The following is a 19,237-nucleotide window of genomic DNA, read 5'->3' as shown; positions in this document are numbered from 1 at the left end:
ACACAAAAGCCGTTACCATGGACAGCGCTGGCCTCACGTAGCAGCCAGCTACGGAGAAACTACGTGCCTGGGGCCGGTTCTGACTTAGGGCAAGGACTAATTATGTTTTGGTATCTGTTGGCAAGCCTCAAGTTCCTAAACCCAAGATGTAATATTCCCTCCTTAGTAATCTTCAGTTCTGCCTGTGCTTCTTTGCAATTCAATGTAGGTATCTTAACCTGGGGTCCAGGGCTCCTTACCCCCAACTTCACCTGCTTTGCAGCCTCACTTCCTTATCCCCTCACAGCTCTGACTGGAAGTCTGGAGCCAGAGTCCCCATCCCCATTTCTCTGCTTTTCCCATCCGCTTGCCTCCCCACCCCAATCCTGCCCCCTGCTGTGCTCCATTCTCAGGCGTCCTGTGCTAAAGCCCACCTCCTGCAAACCCTTTCCTAGTTTCCTCTCGCTTATGCTTGCTGCCGCGTTCCCATTTTTCACATTTCTTTTTTGGCCACCAAGTATCATTGCTTTACTCCCTCTACTCCTGGCCTACTTCCATGTAAAAGCATGAGGACAGAGGCTGCGTTCTGTTCCTAACACAATTCCCCACCCAGAGCACTCTTACTTACTGGAGGTAATGGCTCAGGCCACTGCCTTCCATTAGGTAACGGGTTTTCAGACTGTTCCAGAAAACCCTAAAGAGATTTCAGGGGGTTCTTAACTGATTCGAATCTTTAAAAAACTTAATTCAGAACACATTCAAGTGAGATACGTAAGATCCACTGCGAAAGCTGTCACAGTGTTGGCTGCTGGGAAAGTAAACTTTTAAATTTATTGGGGTGACAATTGTTAGTAAAGTTACATAGATTTCAGGTGTACAATTCTGTATTACATCATCTATAAATCCCATTGTGTGTTCACCACCCAGAGTCAGTTCTCCTTCCATCACCACATATTTGAAGTAAACTCCTTTTTGTGCAAGCAACCATACCGAGGCTGCGCTAGGGGCTGGGTGCACGCACACTGCACTCAATGAACACCCAGCTAGCTAGTTGCCTGAGTCTCTGCACCTCATGCTCATCACCACGTGTCCCATCGTGATGTCATTAGTTTCCCTGTGTCCTTTTATATTTATGTACTTGAAGCTTCTGAAGCCATTTTAAGTATCTCAAATTGCAAGGTCAACTGTTACAAACCTGCCACTACTTGCATGAGCCTAGCAAAATTTCCTCCAAATCAACCAAAATACAGAAATAAACAGGATGCTAAAGTTGATTTTAATCCAAATTCTGTATTAACCCAAACAACTTCATTGTTTTTATAATAAGGAATTGTTATAACTTGACTTTACACGAGAATTTAAAACTAACAAAGCACCTAGTTTTATATCTGCTTTACAGATTTGGGGTTCAGCAAAAGTTTTGACTTGGGGGAAAAATTCTATTTCAAAATACTTTAAGACCACTGTCCTAAGAAAGTTTTAGGATGAAGTGACCTTCATAACCAGGAAAAGGAGTCACGAGATAAACCACCCAGCAGAGGGCTCTGTGTAAAAACGTTTATTTGTACTAATGTTCAGATACAGGAATGGGGACAGAGAGAGAGAGAGAGAGAGAGAGAGAGAGACAGAGAGAGAGAGAGAGAGAGAGAGAGCGCTCTAAAGTGACAGTGAATTAGGGCCTGCCCATGGCCAAGGGGAAGGCCACTCCAGGGTGTCCTGGCCTGGAGTGTCCCTCCCAGTACTTAATGTCAGTGTCACTAGGCAGAAAACTTAGGAATCAGGGTGTGAAGACCTCACCAGCTGCTAGCGAGCGTGCAAGGGAAGAAAGGGACATCTGTGTGGCTTCCCTGGTGACCCAGGAGCCAGGATTCGCACAGCAGGAGGCAGGGGCCCCCAGTTCAGTTAAGGGCAGGAGCTGAACGCCCAGGTCCAGGAAGAACAAAACGGGGATTTCGGAGGTAGGCTTTTTCATCGAGTTAAAAAACAGGCACATTATCCAACGTCTCCCTGTGACCCCCAAGCGGCTGGCCTGGCCCTGATGCTCCCCCTCCCCATAAAACCAAAGGGAATAAGGAGAGGAGGCAAATAGGAAATTTCAAGGGTGGGGAATGCTGCGGTCACCAGAGACCACATGTGAGAGTGAGCCAGGCGAGCACAAGGAAGATTCAGGGTGAAGCTGCTGCTCCCCCTGGGGTGGAACAGGGCAGGGCCCAGAGGGTGACCAAGAGCATCCTGGCTCGGGCAAAGGATCCTGGGTAGCAGGAACAGAGGGCTGCAGGGAGCCACTTGGGGAAGGAGGCGGTGAGGCTAAACAGCAGGAAGGGCACGGAAAGCTCCTTGCAAGCGCCACCTCAGCTTGCTCAGTCGCACTCCCCGCTGCCCCCGGTAAAGTGGCCTCAGTGTGGCCCACCTCTGTGGGGGCAGAGTGGAGGCAAAGCTGAGAGAAAAGTGAGATGCACCCCCACTCTTTCTTGGAGGACACCGTTTGAACCCTGTGGTCACCAGGGCCGGGGCCCAAGGCAGGCAGAGTGAATGCAGTTCATGGAGAGCCGTGAGAAGCTGGGCCCACAGGTACGCCTTGGGGCAGTGTGCTGGTCCGTTCTCCCTGAGGGCCTGGGGCCAGAGGCAGACAGAGCCGCCACCTCAGCCTGCTGCTGCCAAAGGCAGGTGGGCATGACCACCCCCAGGTTCTCTGGACTTGTGAAAGAGAGGAGGGAGGGAAAGGCGTGTATGAAAAACAAGAGAGAAACAGCCCTAGGTGTATGGGGGGCGCAGGGGGGTGACCACATCAAGAAGAGTTCTGGTTCTGGTAGATTGAAGCTTTCTCCTTCAGCAGGTCCAGACACAAGTGGCAGCTCCAACTTCCTGCAGAGAAGCACAATGGGGTCAGATGGGCCCCACACAACCCCAATCTGTCCTTCTACTCCCCACACCGCATCTCTAGTAATAGGATCAGCTACAGGTAGGATGGGAGACCTTCTGTAGTAGCAAAGTTTTACAGTCACCCTGAGCTGGGAGAACCTACTAGGTTTTCAAGTATCATGAAAAGTAATTCTCAATAGAAAGAATTATTGGAGGACCAATAATTCTTGGTCCTCCAATTCAGAATACAGATTCCCAGGCCCTCTTGGCCCCCATCAAATCAGAATCTCTAGGAGGAGGGCCTGGGCAGATACAATTATTTAAAGCATCCCAGCTTTATAGACTCGTGATTACAGAAGGACCCAACTTTGTTCTCATGGCCCCAAAGGTTAGAATAAAGGTCATGAATAGGGGCTCTAGAGAAATCAATTGCGATTCCACACAAGACAGCTTTCTGTGACAACCACGGAAAGATGAGATGGGCTCCCCATTATCACTAGGTGTTTGAACAAAGGCTGAGGACCAATCAGAGGAAAAGGGGTGAACTTGGAAGACCCAATTTGTTAAGACCCATGTCTAGTTTCACAGATAAACAGGAAATAATGTCCCTTATAAGAAAAATAGCTTGTATCTTGTTTATTAATATTTACTATGATTGGATTCTTCTATGCTTTTTTTGAGCAACAGAATTAGCCCTTCATGCCTTGAAATTATAAGCATAATTGTATATATGTGTATTTGGACATTACTCTGGGGAAAAGAATCATTAGCTTTTGTCAGCTCTTCAAAGATAGGTGACTCTCAAAAATATTAGGTTGGTGCAAAAGTTATTGGGGTTTAAAAGGTTAAAAATAATTGCAAATCCGCAATTACTTTTGCACCAACCTAATATAAGAAGGTCCTTTCTAACCAAAAGGTTAAGACACAGGAAAGGGTTGACAAGCTTTTCTGTTAACAGTCAGGCAGAGTTAAATATTTTAGGCTTTGTGAGCCACGTGTAGTCTTGGTTATTTCTTTAAACTCCCTTAAAAAATGTGAACATCATTCTTCGCTTCAGAGCTAGACAAACTAGTGCGACTGGGTTTGGCCATGGGGCGCAGTTTGCCAACCTCTGACCTAGAGCCTACGCCATCTGATGGCTTCTAGGGGTCCCTCCTCAGCTCCCCACAGCTCTCTACTACCTCAGTGTACGACAGTACTTCAAGAGGCAAGCCCTTCTATAATTAATGTAGAATTTTGTCTGTAAGTTGGTATTTTATGGTTAAAAAAATAAAACACAAACTCACTACTTCTCCCCAAAGTAGATTTATAAACTCGGCATGACAGATGACAAGAGCTGAGCGCTCCCCATAGCTGCTAAAGGACTCTCAGCCTTTGTTAGTGGCCTCCTTCTGGGGGCAGGAGGGTGACAGCAGTCTGACCTGTATTACCGTATTTTCCCAAAAATAAGACCGGGTCTTATATTAATTTTTGCTCCAAAAGGTGCATTAGGGCTTATTTTCAGGGGATGTCTTATTTTTTCATGTACAACAATCTACATTTATTCATGTACAAAAATCTATATTTACTCAAATATAGTCACGTCATCTTCTTCTGGAACATTGTCATAACTCTCCAAATCCCAAATTCTGGCTTGAATTTCTTGCGACTCCATTTCCTGTAGAACCATTGGCCCCAGTCTCTCACTTCCAGCAATAGAGCTCTCCTTAAATGAGCACTTCTTGTCCATGTAGCTGCTCATAGTGCATTGGCAACACAGCTGTCAGTGATCTTATCCCAGGAATTCTTCACCCAAGTCACGACCTCTTGCAGGCGAGGCTTCACAAAGTTTCCACACTGATTTCTCTCGATTCTATTTTCAATGTAGTCTTTGATTTCCATGTGCAAATGGTCCTTGAATGGCTTGTTTATTGCAGTATCAAGAGTTTGGAGATAGGCAGTCATTCCCAGGAATCATTATTTGATCTATTCTTCTCTCTGCAAGGAAGTTCTTCATGTCTTTAGCGCGGTGAGTGCTGGCTGAATCCCAGACTAGCAGACGTCTTTGGTTACCTCGCAAAACAATTGGCATTAAATTGACCCACTTCCTTAAAACTGCTTGTGTGCACCAGGCTTTTTCGGTTTCAAGAACATAAATGCCTGAAACACGTTCAACCTTATCTTTCTTGCCCTTAGTGATGATTAGAGGTGGGGCTTTCCTTCTATCCAAACTGCCAAAATACAAGTAACACGTGCACTTTCGTAACCAGTGGAGGGAATGTAGATTGACGAGGCACCCCTCTGATCAATTGTCGTTTGAGATCCTTGGCCCACAAACACTGCAATTTCACCCATAGTAATCATGTTGGAGAGTTGGTATCTAGAAAAGTCGATGCCATCAACAAAAGACTTGAATGCAAGTGCACGTTTAATAACTTCAGTATCTTCCAGCTTGAACAGTGTTGTCGATCTTAGAGACAGTTCATATCGCTGAAGGAAGCCATCCAGCCAGTGTTGTGACGCTTTGAATTCTTCTGGGAATATTTCTAACTGTGGTGCCATTGCAACGGCAAATGCTTGAATATCAGCCCTGCACACAACCAAAGCCTTTGCTCTCCCGTCAGCAATCCATTCAGATGATGTCTTCCAGCTCAGGAAATAATGGTTGCCGACCTGATCCACCCTCTTAACATTTCCCTCATCCACCTGTTGACTGAGGTTATCGTACTCTGCTCGCCATTTTCGGACCATTCGGAGATCCAACTTCTTCTCTTTGCAGAAAGACATAAGATTCTTGCCCTGGCAATCCTCCACAATTCCTTTCTTGTACTCGACGGAACAGCTCTTTCTTTTTGCACTCATCTTGTCTGGGGGTCAAAATATTATGCCCTTTAAATCTACCATTAAATCAAGTGTTAATTGAAGACTTACGAGACAGGAGTGGCAACAAAAATGATGACAGTTAAGAACGATGGTCCACACAAAAGCGATGAAAAATTGCAGGCTCCAAAATTCAGAAAACGTTTATTTCACGAGTGCATTAAGTTCATCCGTTACAACACACAACGTATTGAATTATGAAGAAGATTCATATTAGACACAACCACGTCCATTCATTATCAAGTGCGCACGTTATTTGGTTATTCATGTGTTGTGTCTGTACTCTGATTGGTCATTCGGCAATAAGTCTCAAATTCATCTGTTTACATAGGCGTTTACCTCTCATCCAAAGGCGGCCGCATGGGTATTTACAAATACTTAATTATAATTTATATTATCATATATTTTTAAGTATTAATGTAAACTATATTATTTTATATTTAATTATATGTATTACTTTATAATTCGTCTGTTTTGTGTTGCAACGGACGTACTAAATGCGTCCATCTGGCTGACGATCTTTTTTTTTCTTTTTTTTTTTTTTTTTAAAGATTTTATTGGGGAAGGGGAACAGGACTTTATTGGGAAACAATGGTCAAATTGTTGTCCTTTCAATCTTAGTTGTGGAGGGTTCTGTTCAGCTTCAAGTTGTTGTTCTTTCAGTCTTAGTTGTGGAGGGCGCAGCTCAGCTCCAGGTCCAGTTGCCGTTGCTAGTTGCAGGGGGCACAGCCCACCATCCCTTGCGGGAGTCGAACCGGCAACCTTGTGGTTGAGAGGACGCACTCCAACCAACTGAGCCATCCGGGAGCTCAGCGGCAGCTCAGCTCAAGGTGCCGTGTTCAATTTTAGTTGCAGGGGGCGCTGCCCACCATCCCTTGTGGGACTCGAGGAATTGAACTGGCAACCTTGTGGTTGAGAGCCCATGCTCCAACCAACAACTGAGCCATCCGGGAGGCAGCTCAGCTCAAGGTGCCGTGTTCAATCTTAGTTGCAGGGGGCAGAGCCCACCATCCCTTGCGGGACTCGAGGAATTGAACTGGCAACCTTGTGGTTGAGAGCCCACTGGCCCATGTGGGAATCGAACCGGCAGCCTTCGGAGTTAGGAGCACGGAGCTCTAACCGCCTGAGCCACCGGGCCGGCCCCCTGGCTGACGATCTTAACTGGGCTTATTTTTGGGGTAGGGTTTATATTACGAGCATTCTGAAAAATCATGCTAGGGCTTATTTGCCGGTTAGGTCTTATTTTCGGGGAAATATGGTACAAGTCAACTTGCATCACACAATGAGCCACTTTCTCTTGCCTGGGGTGCTGGCCCACATCCTTTGTACTGGGGCATTTGCAAACTCCTGAGTAAGCTCCCGAATTTCTACATAGGAAGGGGTTTAGCACAGAAATCTGACTGGCTGGAAGGGGACTTGTGGAGAGGCCACCACTGGTTTCCTCAGACCTTCCATAAAATTGGAGCATTATTAAGCAAACTACTGGAGGTGCGGAGTGACCCATTCAGGCTCCAGGTTCAACACCCTTCCAGACTGGGCAGAAAGGAACACTCAGTTTTGACAAGTTCGAGGAGCTGATGCCAAAGCTTCCCATCACACAACCTATGCACTGAGTTTCCTGGACTGGCTGCAGGAAAACCAAACACTCCATCTGGTCATTGTTCTCTGCTCAGTATCTGCTTTCTCTCCGGCTGATATTCTGTGTTTGCAAATGTATCTGGTGACAATGTACAAACATTAAACCCTTGAAGCTGAAATCCTAGGAAAGCACTCTGAACTGAGTGAAGGCAAATGCCTACTCCATGATTTGGAAGGATGTATCACTGATGAGAGAACTCATTTACTGTACGGTCCAAGTTTCTAATAATAATCGTTCTGGGTTAAGAGATCCAGGCCACCTACCTTCAGGAGGCTCAGACATGGATGGAGTAAGACAGTACATGTGGTAGCCGCGATCGCAGTCGTCACAGAAGAGCAGCTGGTCCTAGAGAAGGCAAGACAGGAAAAGAGGGGAGGTGAGTGACTAACGGGCCTCGGTTAGGCTGCTGGGGACAGGCAGAAAAGAGGGCTTCTGTAGACACTGCAAGTACTCCCAGAAGCAGTGAGACAGGGGGCAAGTAAGAACAGATGTGGGCATCTCTGCATGGAACACCCCTGCTGTCCATCTCCTCCCAGACCGAGTCACTGTCGTCCCCCCTGGACCCTACCAACTGCCCAACTTATCTCATGGCCTCCACTGTGTCCCCCTACAATCTATTCTTCACAGAGCAGCCAAAGTTATCTTTTTAAAATGTGAAAAGTGATAGGCCACACCGTTCCTGATTGAACCCTCAGACCTGGTGGTGCCTGCCTTCCAAGCTCATCTTCTACCTGCTCTCCCCATGCTGCAAGGCTCCAGCCGGCCACACTGGCCTCCATACACCTGGCTGGTCCGCCCTAAGGCCCCTGCCCTCGCCGCTCCTTTCCTGAGAATGCTCTACCTCCAAAGCATCTTGGACTGGCTCCTTCATACCGTCCAAACCTCAACAGTAACTTCACCTCCTTGGAAAAGCCACCTCTCATTACCTAAGCCCGTTATCCGGTTACCCTCTGCCACGTGATTGGTTTCCCTTTCGTCACGGCACATGGTAAGAATGTCACTCGTTTCCCTGCTTATTGCTTGTTCCCACAGAATGTCAATTCCATGAAAGCAGGGCCTAGTTTGCCTTGTTTAGTGCCCTCAGTGCCTAGAACAGTGCCTGGCAAAAGGAGCTACTCGATCAACACCTGCCAATCAAAGTCCCACCTGGGCTGCTGGGGACGGGCAGGCAGGAGGGGCCTCGCTCCCTTTTAGAAGAAAGCTCCTTTTAGAGGAAACTGGAAAAACAGTAAGCGCTGCGAAGGCGCATGCCGGGAGGGGGTGGGGACACGCACGTCATTCTCGGAGGTGCCACAGATGTTGCAGCACTTGCACTCAATGCACTGCCAGCGGTAGGTCTTCACTGCTGCCATCATCACGGGGGTGAACTGGAGGCACGACGGATGCCCTGAGGGGGAGGGGCGAGTGAATCGGGAGCTGGCCATGGGGGCGAAGCGACGTGACCTGCTTGACTGTGACAGCCGTGGGACGCTGGGGAGCCAAGAGCCCCTTGGGAACTGGGGCTGGGTGCTGGCTGTGGTAGCCCTGGCCCCTTGGGTCGGAAGTACCTGAGCGGCCACAGTCAGAGCAGGACACCAGCTCCTCGGGCTGTCCCGTCTTCTTGTTGATCTTTGAGTCCCCCAGGCAGAAGTCGCAGTAGTTGTTGGGCAGGGCCAATCCATCGGGACCCTTCTTGGCTACAGGGAGACAGAGAAGGCCTTTGATGCGATGCCGCCGTGGGGCGTTAGGGCCTGTCCATGTCCCCAGAGGGGGTTCTGCACAGCCTGGCGGGTCCCAGGCTGCCCCCCGACAGCCCGGCTTACACTTCTGCTCCTCCGACCTCTGGGACACGGGGGTGGGCGGCTGCGAGTCCTCCTTCTCCTCGCCCTCCTCCTCGGCCAAGTGGGAGTGTGCGTAGTGGTAACTGAGGCCGGGCCGGTTCTTGTAACGTTTCCCACAAACTGATGGGAGAGAAGATTGCAGAGAAAGTGTCAGGCTCCAAGAGTGCCACATCCCTGCCCCTCTAAGCTGTGGGGCACCACCTGAGGCAGAGGCAACCACCCCCGCCCGCAACAGCTGTTCCAGGACCGGCTTTTGGCGACAGCTGTCTCCCCTTGGCCAGGAGCAGCAGGCTCTCCAGCTTCCGGGGCGCTTTTCCCTGCTAAAGGCCAGCCCACGGTCACCTCTCCACACTGGCTAGCTGGGAGGCTGAGCCCTGGCCCCATCTCCACTGGCTCTGAGAATAGTCTGGGGAGCTCCAGGTCAGAGAGGAAAGGGAATATTTATAGTCTTGCAATATGGCAGGAGCAAGGAAAGGTAGGAAAGAGAACCCCAATTTTTTTTCCGTCTCAGTAAATGTGGGAGGTTCATGCTACGCCATATATACCACAAAGCCCGTCTCTGCCCAATGTGGATAAGGGAGTACGGGCTGGATCTCTTGGGGCTAACCTATCAACTGAGTCTTTGTGGTAGCTGGCCCCCAAAGAAATTCAAAGACACTCCCAACCAATCAGTGCCCTGCCCAACCCCACCAACCAGCAAGGACAGCGGATCCCCACAAGGCATCTTGTACTGCGGAGCAGTGATACTGAGAAGAGCAAGGGGGCCAGCAGGAGAGGATGAGGAGAGGATGGGAGAGGATGGGAGGAGGGTATTGGGGAACAGGAGCTGACCACCAAGTGTCTGATTTGGGGAAGGGGGAGGAGAGGGATCTGTTTGGAATGGGTTCCTTATAATGCTTCTGAAGCCACCCCATGCAGTGGGCCCGAGCAGCCCTAGGAGCAAGTTTGTGGGAGACAAGCAGTGGTAACAGCAGCTCTAGGACTGTGAGGAGTGGAGCACAACAGAAGGGCCACTGCTCCTATCTCCATGCCATTCCAGACTTTGAAACTAGCATCACAGGAGATGAGAGAGGCAGGAGGGACACGGGAGGAGGGAAAAAGGGACAGGAAAACCAAAAGTCTGAAAAGTTGAGAGAGCTACCTCTCTGGGGCGCTTTCGAGGTATGCTTTTGTTTGAAACTATCTGAAAGACAGAAAGAAAAGTCATGAGAAGAAGGCCTTGATACACTTGAGACAGGAGCAGCAGCAGCAGGAAAGCAGAGCAAACGAGAGAGAAACCCCAGCGGCGATGATGCTCCCAGGGTGGAGGGACAGAAGTGGGGAGTCAGAGAAAAGGGGGAGAGAGAACAGACATTGAAACACTCGGTGTTGGACTCCTGGGGCCCTGGCTTGATCGGGGCCAGCAGACCTGGGTGCCGTCTATCGAGCGGGTGACTGCCTGCTGTGTGCCCCCTCACTGGCACCCCCACCCCAGGGGACAGCAGAAGCCTCTCCCAGAGCATGCAGGTCCCGCCCAGCAGGTAGCAGAGGCCGGGGCCTCCCAGGGGTCTCAGAGGGAACCAGTCGGCAGGCAGGACGTGGCCAGGCTTGTTTTACCACTCTGAGCAAGAACACAGCCCTCCTTCCTCTCATCTCCTGAGCGGGAGCTGGGTCCAAGGCAAGGCTACCCACCCACTTGGGAGGCACTCACTGTCACAGGCATAGGGTTTGTCCCGGTCCTCCAGGATGGAAGCGTCCAGCTTCTTACGGGCACTGCCCACACCTTTACCCTGCCAAGAAGAGCAAAAAGAGGCTCTCACTAAGGTGTCTAGGCCATGAGGGAAGTTCTCCTGGAAGTGGCTGCTAATCTCGCAGCATCTGCAGGCTCTCCGGCCTCAGGCAGCGCCCGGCCCTCACCTTGGACTTCCCCTTGCCCCGACGCTTGGGCGTGTCTTCTTCATAGTCCTCGTCGTCCAGGTCATCCAGGAAGTCATCCGGCTCTAGGATCCGCTGAGTGGACAGGAGGATGGGGGGGCAGAAGTGACTCCCTGGCAAGGCCACCCACAACCTCCTTTGTGACCGGGCCTCTGCTCCATCCTCATTCCCCACTGCTGCGCTTCAACACCCTAGAATCCTGCTCCTTCCGTTTTGGGCTCGCCTTCCTGTGCTGCTCTTCGTGTGGTTCCCTCGCCTGGAATGCCTTTCCCACCACCTCCCCACGCTGAGTCAGATGCCAGGTCGCCAGGCAGCTCTCCTGGACAGCCCAAGTAGCCGCATTTCTCCTGCCTCTGATCTGCTGCATGCGCAGCAGTGCTTCCCTTCCGGCAGCTCACTTCCTAGATTTGGAGTTTGCTGCTTAATTGTGTGGCCTTGGGGGAAGTTTCTGTTAATTGCTCTGCTTCAGTCTCCCTGCTGTACAGACTGGAGAAAATGACGGAAAAGCGAGTACAGCGCCTGGAGTATTTTCCGCTGGTTATTTTTATGTATAGTTTTATCGTCCCTGTTGGCAGGGACCAAGGTCTGCTTCATCTATGTAACCCCAGGTACCAAACACCTTTTGTGACAAAGATGAATGAATGAGAGTCTGTACTTAGGAGGAAAGAAGAGGGAAAGGCTGGATGGTAACAGTGACGCCAGCTAGCACCCAGCACTAATGAGGGAATGAGGCAGGAACAGAACTCCAGGGGCCAGCCTCCTGGCCCGCAGCGTCTGCTGCCATTCTGATTACTGGGTGGCCTCTGACGAAGAGGAGGCTGGATTTCATCAAAGCTCCCTTAGCCAGAGTGTTAACCTTGTACCTTCCGTGCTCGACTGTTGGTCACAGGAAACTCGCCCAGGCTGTCATCATCAACTCGGGGATCTGGGGCGCCTCGCTTCTCCAGGGGGTCGGTGCGCAACAGAGCCTCTAAGCTACTGCCGTCTTGAGAAATGAGCCCCTCCTTCTTCAGGGTCTGTTCTGTGTCTGCAGGCAAGGTCAGGGTGAGGCGAGGCTCAGAGGGGTCTGCACCGTGCTAGGCCAGCCACCGTCTTCTGGTCTCTGGCTGCCCAGGAACCAAGAGGCCCTCGTTCACCTGGCGCCACAACTTATCTGTTGACCGCTCTCTTTTATTAGACTGAGTTCTTTGAAGAAAGGATCACATCTGATTCATTTTAGTATCTTCAGGCTCTAGCTCTGAAGATTAGCAGGCCTCTGACCATGCAGCAGGCCATGCAGCTGCTCAGGGAGGCGTGTGCTTTACCTGGTTTAATAGATGGGAAAGAAAGTCTGGGGTCCTCAGGAGGGTGAGCTCGCCGCTTTTTCCGCCAGCGCCGGGCAGGGTAGGAGTACAGCTGCCCAGAGGCCAAACCTGCGGAAAGAGGAGAGGGAAGTTAAGCCATAAGCCAGCTAGAAAATAGTATCAAACACTTTCTAGATGAGTAGGCCCCACTTGAGTTCTAGAGCAAAAGAGGAATATGGGCAGTGCTGGGGGTGGGGGTGTGGGTGGGATAGTTTATGGAAAGAAAAATGAACTCAGGGGCCTTGGCTAACACACAGCTTTTCGAAGCCCCAAAATAACCTCAGAAGGGCAGCCCTGCAGAAAACCAAAATGCTGGTATGAATCTGCCTCTTCCTCCCTGGGCTTCTAATCATGGGACGATCATATCCATCCACAGGTGGAAAGCAGTAGGGAAAACCCTCTCAGCTGCCTCACCCCTAGTACGAGGACGCTGCTTCCTCCTGGTGCTCCTGAGTCAGGAACCTCACCTGGACCCCGGTGTCGCTTTTCCATCCAGATGTAACAGTTGCTCTGAGCTACTCCGGTCTGCGAGTCCAAGAAGGGCAGGCGCACACTGCGCTCAGCACAGAGGCGGGCATTGTAATTGTGGCACTGCTCCATGGCATCTTTGTAGTACTGCTCCCCAAGGCTGCAGGGAAGACAAAAACCAGGTGTGTGTGTGTGTGTGTGTGTGTGTACACGTGCTGGGGGTGGGGGCAGGGCACAGGGTGCTGAACTATCCCACTCCTTTGCCATCTGCTTCTCTACTAGTCTCAAGGGACCGCGAGACTGCTGCTTTGGCTCTAGTTACCTCCATTTCTGCCTCATGGGACACCAAGCCCCTTCACTAAGCCATTATGAGAAAAGATACTTTACAAATAAATTACCATCAGGAACACATGACGTCATCATTTGTCTAATCAGACGTTAAGTCTAACCCACAAAGAAGAAACGAATGTTCATTCTGTGTCTCTCCTGAGTTCAAACTCTGGCTACTCGAGATGCTATTTCGCTTAACCCTCGTGACTCGGAGAGACAGTGGTTAGCTCCTATTTACAACAGAAGAAGCATTCAACAGGGTCTGGGGGACTTTACTGAAATAGTCAGCAGACTACAGTATATCCATACAATGAAATTCTATTTAGCCATAAAAAAGGAGGAAGCTCTTCATGTACTGATATTAAATAATATCCAAGATATCTAGGAAAAAAAAAAGCAGTACAGTGCTGAAAATACTACCATTTATGGAACAAAGAGGTGGAAAAGGAACTATAGGCCTCCAGGGAGAAAAAAACCGGTGACATGGGTACTTTCTCCTACATGCTTTTATGTCTTTTGAATTTTGAACTAGGTACTTAGCCAACTAATTAATTCTATATACTAATTTTATAGTCAATGGAAAACATCTGAAAATACCTGGAATTCCTTGACTACTCTTTAAAGACTACATGCTCCATGGCATCTTTGTAGTACTGCTCCCCAAGGCTGCAGGGAAGCCAATACTAAAGCTGTTTACTCAAAGGCCCATCCCAGGCTCTTCGTTTTCACACCATCAAATTACAGTGGTACCTCGGTTTTCGAACGTAATCCGTTCCGGAAGACCATTCAAGTTCTCTAACGTTGGAAAACTGAGGTGCGGTTTCCCCAAAGAAAGTAATGCAAAATGGATTAATCCGTTCCAGACCTTTAAAATCAACCCCTAAAACTGCAAATTTAGCAGTTTTTTTAGTATCTGATGATAGTAAAAATGAATTTAGATGAATTTAGAAAAATGAATTTAGAAAAATTTAGCAGTTTTTTTTTTTTTTTTTTTTACTAATGATACCATGGATCCATAAAATTTACAGCGTTCGTAAACCGAAATGTTCGTCAACGGAGACGTTTGAAAACCGAGGTACCACTGTATATAGCAAAGAATTTTGGACTCAAAAGACTCAATTTGAAATCTTAATCAAGGGTAAATCTTTAAGTGCTCTAAGAAGCTGGAAAACTGCACAGTGCCAGGAGTTATCTGGTTCTAAGTGTGTATATAGAACCAATCTTGTTCTCGGGGTTTAACAAACACTTTAGCACTGGTGCTTAAACTATAACAATTCGTATTTATATATTTGATAATCTTAAACAGAGGGCAGAGGCAATTTCTTTCCCACAGAATTTCCAGTACCCATGAACGTAAGGTGTCTGGGGCATCTTGATTTGACTTAGGAGTAAAAAGACCTGGCTTGGATGGAAGTCACCAAATAAACATGCACAGGTATAGACTGGGGAGGGTGGATTAGATAAATTCTAACATATTCTATGAGAGGGCGACCCCGTGCATGAGAAGCTGGACAGAGTAAGTCTGTGTGGCTTATGTACGTAACTTGAGCTACACCAACAAACTCTTCTCTGGAATCTGAGGGGAGCTTTCATTGAGCAGCCACAACAGATCACTTAGGTACAGCTTAGCAAGTTCCTAGCAAATGAAAAAGACACACCACACACAAGCTGGTGACACCACAAGACAGCCTGGTTTGATTCAATGAGCTGTAATGCCTGTGATTTGAGGGAGACATGAATCCTGTGTTGGCGAGTGGAGAGCACAGAACAGGCTCACATTTGCTTGCCTTTAGGAGGCAGCCATGTCCTCGTAACACAGAAAAATTGGACAAACAAGGTTGAGCGCAGCAGCTCCTTTGTTTCTGCTGATGGGAATTGATACTGACATTGGAAGTCAAAAGGAAGGAAGGGCCACATGGGCTGAGAGCTGCAAGGAACAGCTTGGGGGGAATGGATAGTAAAGTTCTTGTGAGTTAAGTGGAATTTCAGAAGGTGAGGCAAACTGTCCCGTGAGTGAGAGAGCTGGGACTGATACACAAATTGGGGGGAGAGAGGATCTGATGAGGAGAGAGCAAGAGAGAATGAGAGAGCTCTTAAAGAAATTAAGGATCCTATCCCCAAAAATTTCAAGCTAACATTATTCTCCAGATCTTATCTAATCAGAAAGTATCAAAATTAGTCAGCAGCCACAGCTATTTAGTGCTATTGTCTTACCTTAGTAAGACACCTTAAAGACTGTTTCAATTCTGATACCACATGTGGGAGGGACAGAGAATTTACAAATAGGACAATTCTTCTCCCAAAACGGATGGAAGTCAGAAAGATGAGCTGGTAGTCCTGACCTTGATGAATATAACCTCAGCTGTCAGAAGACTAGACACACCATGATCAAGAGAGCAACAGAAACACATCTCACAGGGTGAGAGTGGTACAGGAAGAATGAAAGCCCCTTCTTAAAGGGAAAGTTCTGTAGGAAAATGTATTCATTGTGATCCACAGCCCTCTGTAACTACAACTGAGGAGAAAGTTGGTTTCTCGTTACTGGTACTCAGGAACCAGTGGCTGGTGACCCTCACAATCTCTTATAGCTCTTTAAAGAGAAATAAGAAATCATGCTCTATTTAAACGGGCAACTCCCCACTTCTAACACTACACAAAAGGGCTGGCAATCCTATTTCCAGGAAGAAAGTCTTCCTTCATAAAAAAATCTCATTACATAACACTCTCAAAACCTAGGCCAATCTGACATTCTTCCAGTATAGTACGATTTGCGAGGTAGAAGCTTTGATTCTTTTTCAGGAAGCGTGAAACCTGTGTAAAACCTTCCCTTACAATGGGATGGGGGGAGTCAACAAAGAGAAAGGCAGGGAAACAAAGAAAGAACATCTGAGTCAGGAAGAATAACTATATAAATGGTAGATTATTTCTAAATTGAGGGAAATGTCAGCCTGAAGAGAGAGCTGAGGAAACTGGAGTGGGCAGATCACAGAGAAAGATAATAGTGTTGGGAGGAGGGATGGCTGAAAAAAGGCAGCAGGATAGAGCTGAAAGCAAATTTAAAAAAAAAAGAAAAAAACCACAAGAGGAGGAGAAGGCACTTAGCTTAATGGAAGTGGGAAAGCATTCTCAAAGAAAAGGCTCCAGGCGGGGAGGGGGGCGGGGAGAAGCAATGTACCCTTATAAAAGGCTCCTGGGAAGAGTGGGACTCAGCCCACCACAAAGACAAATGAGAAGCTTTAGAATAGTTCCCAAACCTTTACATTGTCATCCAGTCAAAATCCAATAGCCCTGGCTGGACAACTAGACACCTCTCAGCGTACCTACCCCTGCACCAAGCCCAATTAAAAGGAGCTTGTTCTAATTGCCCAACGGGGCATGAACCCATTTCAAAACCCATTCGGATTCTTCGTTAGGAAGGAGGCTGTGTTAAATCAACTCCCAAAGCATCTCTAACTCATAGCTAACAGGCCATTTCCCCAACAACCATTAACTTTAACTTTGCTCGAAATCTGCCCAGCACGAGAGTATTGCGGACCTAGATGCCCGTCCAGGCTGCAAAGGCGTCCTGCCGTCCAGCTCCCGTGTTTTGATGTCTGGGACTGGCCAGCTCAAAGGCCTTCTCCCCTGAAGTTCTTTCCCTTCTGTATCTGCTCAACAAATTCTTCCCGAGAATATTTTTGGGCTTGAATACCTGATACCTAAGACACCCCCCCCACACACACACACACGCCACGGGGCTGCCCCGCGGTGCTTAACCGCGTGGAGGTGCCGCGCCTGTTGCTCCAGGGCCGCTTAGTCGACAGGGAGGGGTCGCTGGTCGGCCTTCGCGGGGACACTGGCCGTTCCCAGGTCCGCCCTCGGCCGGGTTCCTCCGGGCTGCGGCGTCTCGGAAGGGACCCCGGGACTGTGTCTCTCGTACGCAACAAGGGAGCCATAATCTGGAAACCGTAAGCCCCACGAGCCCAGGGAAGCTGCCAGTCAGGAGCTCCCGTGTGCCCCCCTCAGGGCCTCCACAAGTTTCCAAAGAAGCGCAACGTCTTCTCCGGAGTCTCCTGTTGCCCTCCACCGTAGGAGTCGCAACAAGACCTTCCCCGGCACGTCCCTCTCTTCGCCTCGTCCATTTCCGCCCAGCCCCCTCCTCCCAGGCCCCTTACGAGACCTCCCGGCCTAGGAGAGAAAGAAATGACCACTCACAGCTTCACTACATTTTCCACCACGGCCGCCATCTTCCCTGCTCCTTTCCCTTAGGCCGGGAGGCCCGGAGCCTGCAGCGCGCAGGCGCCGGGACCTAACCGGGGGGACCTAGTTCCCTTGTCCCTCTGCGCAGGCGCCGCCCGAGCGCGCGCGCGTTCCGGAGCGCGCGACGGAGAACCAGCTTCGAGCCTGCCCCCGCGGCCAGAGCCGAGGAGCCCGGCGCGCAGGCGCGATGGGTACGGGCGCGCGCCCTGAGCCTCCTGCTTGAGCCCTGCGTCTTCCAAGTGGAGGAGCGGGAGCAGGATTTACCCTGATCCAGAAGGGAGAAGGCGAGAGGGTGGTGAAAACTGGCAGGCCCAGAGATGGGCTAGATGGAGTGCATGCGTCCTGCAACCTCGCCGACCTTCAATCTTGTGCTTAACTCTTTGCTCACAGTCACAGGTGGGTAGCGGAAGATAAGAGTAGTGCATAGTCCACTTGGGCCGCCAAACATACTATTCCCATTTTAGGGAGAGGAAAACTAATGCCTAGAACTGGGCAGTTCTTTGGCCTAAATATTGGAGTCTGGTAAAAGTTACCTTCCTGCCACCAAACTCAGCCACCAACTTTACTGGTACCCATCTCTTCTCCCTTGCTTCCTACGCCTATCTAAGCTCGTTCCCTCCACTTAGGTTTTGAAGAATTTCCTTCCTGCAACTGTTCCTCTGTCATCTGTACAATTTATTTCTCCTTCACTGTTGAGCCATGCAAATTCGTGTACACGCATGGCTTAATATTTTTTAAAAAAGCAAAGCTCTTCCTTAAGTCCACGTCTGCCTTCAATTATCACCCTATTTCTTTTTACCTTTTCATAGCAAATGTTCTGTTTATACTCCCTGTCTCTGTTGACTTATGTCCAAGTCTTTCTGCCCAATTTAATGGGGATGTTTCCCCCCACCAGTTCACTTGAAATAGCTCCTAACAAAAATCAACAGACTTAAAGATCTCCTCTGTCCCCAACAGCCTGTCAATCCCATGACCCAAGTGACCACCAGTCCCTCCCTTATCACGTTTCTGAGACATGCACCTGGCTGTCCTCCTATCACACTGTCAGTTCCTTCAGCCTCTTCTGGCTCTCCGACGTCTGTTCCACCTGTAACTGTCAGAGTCTCCAGGGCTTGGTCTTTTGTCCCTATCATATACCTTATTTCATCATTTCCAAGATGCACATATTCCATGTCCTCTCCCCCCCATTTTAATAATTCAGAATCAGCACATCTTACCATCACTGTGCCTTAAAATTGTGTTTGGCAGATGACAGTTGTGAGGTATTTGTCATTGTCTGCCTTCCATCAAACTTGCAGAATAGGCGTCAGCAGCCTGGAAGAAAAACCAGAGATAATACTGGTGCACTCGTTTACCCCTGGGAACTGAGTGATTGTGAGGACAAAAGGTGTCAGAGGTGACTCCAATGCAAGAGTCAGAAGTATGTGTTATGGTCTAAATGTCTTCCCCCCAAAAAAAAAATTCATATTGAAGCCCTAACCCCCAATGTGATGGTTTTTGGAGGTGGGGCCTTTGGGAGGTAATTAGGGTGAGGTGAGGTCATGAGGGTGGGGCCCTCATGATGGGATTAGTGTCCTATAAGAAGACAGATCTCTCTTCACAAGGACACAGCCAGAACAGAATGCAGATGTCTACAAGGCAGGAAGTGGGCTCTCACCAGGAACTGAATCTGTTGGCACCTTGATCTTGAGCCTCCAGAACTGGGAGGAATAAATGTCTATTGTTGAAGCCACCTAGTCTATGGTATGTTGTTACGGCAGCCTGAGCCAGCAAAAGCAGTGTCT

At 49.1% G+C, this 19,237-nt stretch overlaps 1 protein-coding gene across 3 annotated transcripts; it reads right to left on the bottom strand.

Moving 5' to 3' along the window:
* Window positions 1–1,522: 1,522 nt before the first annotated feature.
* DPF2 (double PHD fingers 2) lies at window positions 1,523–17,540 on the bottom strand. 3 transcript variants are annotated; one of them, XM_019737846.3, is made up of 12 exons: window positions 17,409–17,540; window positions 12,884–13,044; window positions 12,378–12,485; window positions 11,937–12,100; window positions 11,056–11,148; window positions 10,850–10,928; window positions 10,301–10,342; window positions 9,142–9,279; window positions 8,887–9,015; window positions 8,614–8,726; window positions 7,603–7,684; window positions 1,523–2,844 (listed from the first exon to the last, which is right to left on the bottom strand). In XM_019737846.3, exons 1-12 carry the CDS (start codon window positions 17,438–17,440, stop codon window positions 2,768–2,770), a joined length of 1,218 nt encoding a protein of 405 aa, XP_019593405.1. In that variant the 5' UTR covers window positions 17,441–17,540; the 3' UTR covers window positions 1,523–2,767. The 3 variants fall into 3 exon arrangements, with proteins under 3 accessions (XP_019593405.1, XP_019593406.1, XP_019593404.3); XM_019737847.3 differs by lacking the exon at window positions 10,301–10,342; XM_019737845.3 differs by lacking the exon at window positions 10,301–10,342 and having other exon boundaries at window positions 8,887–9,279.
* Window positions 17,541–19,237: the final 1,697 nt, after the last annotated feature.

The sequence above is a fragment of the Rhinolophus sinicus genome, chromosome 14 (assembly GCF_057876585.1).
Source record: "Rhinolophus sinicus isolate RSI-liver-muscle chromosome 14, RSI-T2T, whole genome shotgun sequence".
NCBI classification, from domain to species: domain Eukaryota; kingdom Metazoa; phylum Chordata; class Mammalia; order Chiroptera; family Rhinolophidae; genus Rhinolophus; species Rhinolophus sinicus.
The sequence above is the reverse complement of the archived record's forward strand: the minus strand, read 5'-3'. Positions and strand labels throughout refer to the sequence as shown.

Coding starts and splice junctions, on each gene's coding strand:
- DPF2 (XM_019737845.3), bottom strand. CDS start 17,440: ATGGCGGCCGTGGTGGAAAATGTAGTGAAGCT. Junction 10,929..11,055: donor GGGGCAAGGGGAAGTCCAAG/GTGAGGGCCGGG, acceptor TCTTCTTGGCAG/GGTAAAGGTGTGGGCAGTGC. Junction 8,727..8,886: donor CTCTGACTGTGGCCGCTCAG/GTACTTCCGACC, acceptor CCTCCCCCTCAG/GGCATCCGTCGTGCCTCCAG.